This window comes from Myotis lucifugus, unplaced genomic scaffold (genome assembly GCF_000147115.1).
Source record: "Myotis lucifugus unplaced genomic scaffold, Myoluc2.0 scaffold_60, whole genome shotgun sequence".
In the NCBI taxonomy this organism is placed as follows: domain Eukaryota; kingdom Metazoa; phylum Chordata; class Mammalia; order Chiroptera; family Vespertilionidae; genus Myotis; species Myotis lucifugus.
In genome coordinates this window covers 2440632-2443087 of record NW_005871108.1, presented here as the reverse complement: position 1 = coordinate 2443087, position 2456 = coordinate 2440632, and the positions used below count along the sequence as shown (strand labels likewise).

At 55.3% G+C, this 2456-nt stretch overlaps 1 protein-coding gene across 1 annotated transcript in view; it reads right to left on the bottom strand.

The window, feature by feature from the left end:
- The window catches only part of XKR7 (XK related 7), a 27253-nt gene that overhangs the window by 1929 nt on the left and 22868 nt on the right, over positions 1 to 2456 (bottom strand). Inside the window, 2 exon segments of the mRNA XM_014456447.2 lie at positions 352 to 519; positions 522 to 550. Coding sequence (XP_014311933.2) covers positions 352 to 519; positions 522 to 550 — 197 coding nt within the window.

Sequence of the window (2456 nt, the reverse complement as noted above, 5' to 3'; positions counted from 1 at the left end):
AAAGGAGAAGAGGGCTCATATGGGGGGCCCCCCAGGGCTTTTAAGAGGAGGTTTAAAGGTTAGAGGGCCCAGTTTTTAACCGTTGAGTGGAAGTGGGTTTTTGGAGGGACACAGGGAAGTCCTCCACGGCCCTAAAGTTTTTATAAATTTAAAGGGCCAAACCCCCAAAAACCCTTTAAATGTATGGGGGGGAGGGGCCCAAAACAAAGGGAAATTTGACCCCGGGGGGGAATTCAAGAATCTCTAGAAAGGAAGTGGCCCCGGGTTTGGGGGGGGGCCCGGGGACCCAGGGTTTTTCCCCAGAAACCCCGAACCGGAAAGGCCCAAGGGGCCCGGGCCTTCCCCGGGCAAGGCAGGTCCGGGGCGGCCCCCCCCGGTCCCCGAGGAAGGCTAAACTGCACCACGAGGTTGCCGCGCTGCGCAGGAAGGTCTCCAGCAGGCGCAGCATGCTCACGTCCGCGCTCTCGAACAGGATCCGCCAGTAGAAGTGGCGCCGGAGCCGCTCCCCGCCCCAGCGCTCTGCAGCCCCAGGTACACTGTGCGCAGGTACCTGCCGGAGGGACGCGGTGCTGAGGCGCCCACCCCGAACCCGACCCTGGCCACACTGAGCCTACCACCCCAAATGCTAAACGGCCGTTTTGAAAGGACCCACTCCTGGGGCTGAGGTCGGGGAGCTCCTGATGGGCTCTTCAGCTTCAAGCAGTGACACAAAGGAGAGGCTTAATCCAGCATTCTCATCATCATGACTGCTCTGGCACATTGGGGCCTGCTTTCCTGACTCCCTACAGTGCCCTGAGCGTACAATAGCCCCGCTATTACCCCCATTTTATAGATGAGAAAACTGAGACCCAGGGAGCTATGCCATTGGTCCAAGGTCACACAGCTAGGAAGCAGTGGAACCAGCATCACACCCAGGCAGCCTGGCCTCAGGGCTCACCTTCTGACATTAAGCAACTCTGCCTCTCCCCGTATGCCATTAAGAGTTTGCCTACTCAGGAGCAGTTCCTGGTGCCAGCCCCCAGTTCTGTGGCCACCAGCAGCTTTCTGGCTTGTTTCCAAGCCCACCCCCGAGTGCCCAGTTCTCCCCGCAGGACACGGGAGGCTGCTTAGAGATCCTCTGGCATTTGAGACTTTGCCGCTTCTCACGTCGCTTCTCCCAACAAACCTCCTGCCTCCAGCTACTCTGCACAGGCCAGATTCCAGCTCACAATCCTCCTCCTCACTGGGCTTTTGCAACTGCTGTTTCCTCTGTCTGGTAATACCCCCCCTCCAGCCCCCAACCGGGATAACTCTTGCTTTCCCCCAAGGCTCAGCTTATCAACATGGTTTCTTCCAGGAATCAATCCTCCACTGACCACTCTCCACTTGGAGAAGGGCCCCCCCCCCCCCAGGCTTTCCTCCAACCTAGTACTTTTCACAGTGGGTTTAACTGTCTGCTTATGCATCTGCCTCCCCCACACTGTGATCTGTGTGAGAACGATTAGGTCGGCTTGCTAACTGCTGTATCTCCAATTCTTAGCACGTAGATGCTCAACCTGTGTGTTGCCTGAATGAGTAAATGAATGAATGTGTGAATGATTGGAAGTTTGTTGAACTGAATGGAACTCCGGTAACCCAGTAGGAGCATGGAGGGAATCCCAAAGTCCTGAGACCAATTCCTCACTTGGTTGGGTAATCTTGAGCAAGAAGACCCTCTCTGAGTCCTGCCTGTGAGCGTTAAATGAGTGAGATCATTTGCAACTATGAACCGCAGTGCCCACTGGGTGACAAGGGACCTGGCCACACAGATCTCTGGATCTGATTTCTCCTCTCTGTCCGGGTGCCTTGCCCAGCAGCTCCACCCCTGGCTGTTGCAGTCATAGACACTGCCCCCCCAACCTCCACATTCTCTGATTCATGCCCTTTGCTGAAACCAGAGAGGGCTCCTTTAGAAGTGGTCTCCCCAGAAACCACGGGGGAAAAAACTCAACATATTCAGTGACCCTATTGCCTCCATCAGAAATTGGGGAACCGGAGATTTCCCAGGAACGGAGTGCTGGCATTTTCAGAACGTTGTTTAGAGGCCAACAGCGTTCAACTGTGTACAGCCAACCCATGGGAGGAACCACAGAGCTCCCTGAAATTTGGGATCAACTGATAGACCCAGAGTTTCCCCAATGAGTATCCTGGTCTTAGCAATGGTGTGGCCCTCTCTGGGCCTCAGTTTCTCCAACAGGGATGGGTTTGATGACTCTGGAGATCCTTTCAGAGCTAATGTTCTTGGATCCGAACTCTCCCCTGAAAATGTGGCTGGAAACATCCCATTTAGGGCTCTCCGTCCCGTCCCTGCTCCCTCAGTCTAACTCTCCCACCCAACGCTGAAATCCCTTAGCAAATCCCCTTAGCTTCATCTCGCTCACACACTTTCGTGGTAGGGAGTCCTATTCTGAGCGCGCCTTCTGCTGCTGAGCAGCTCC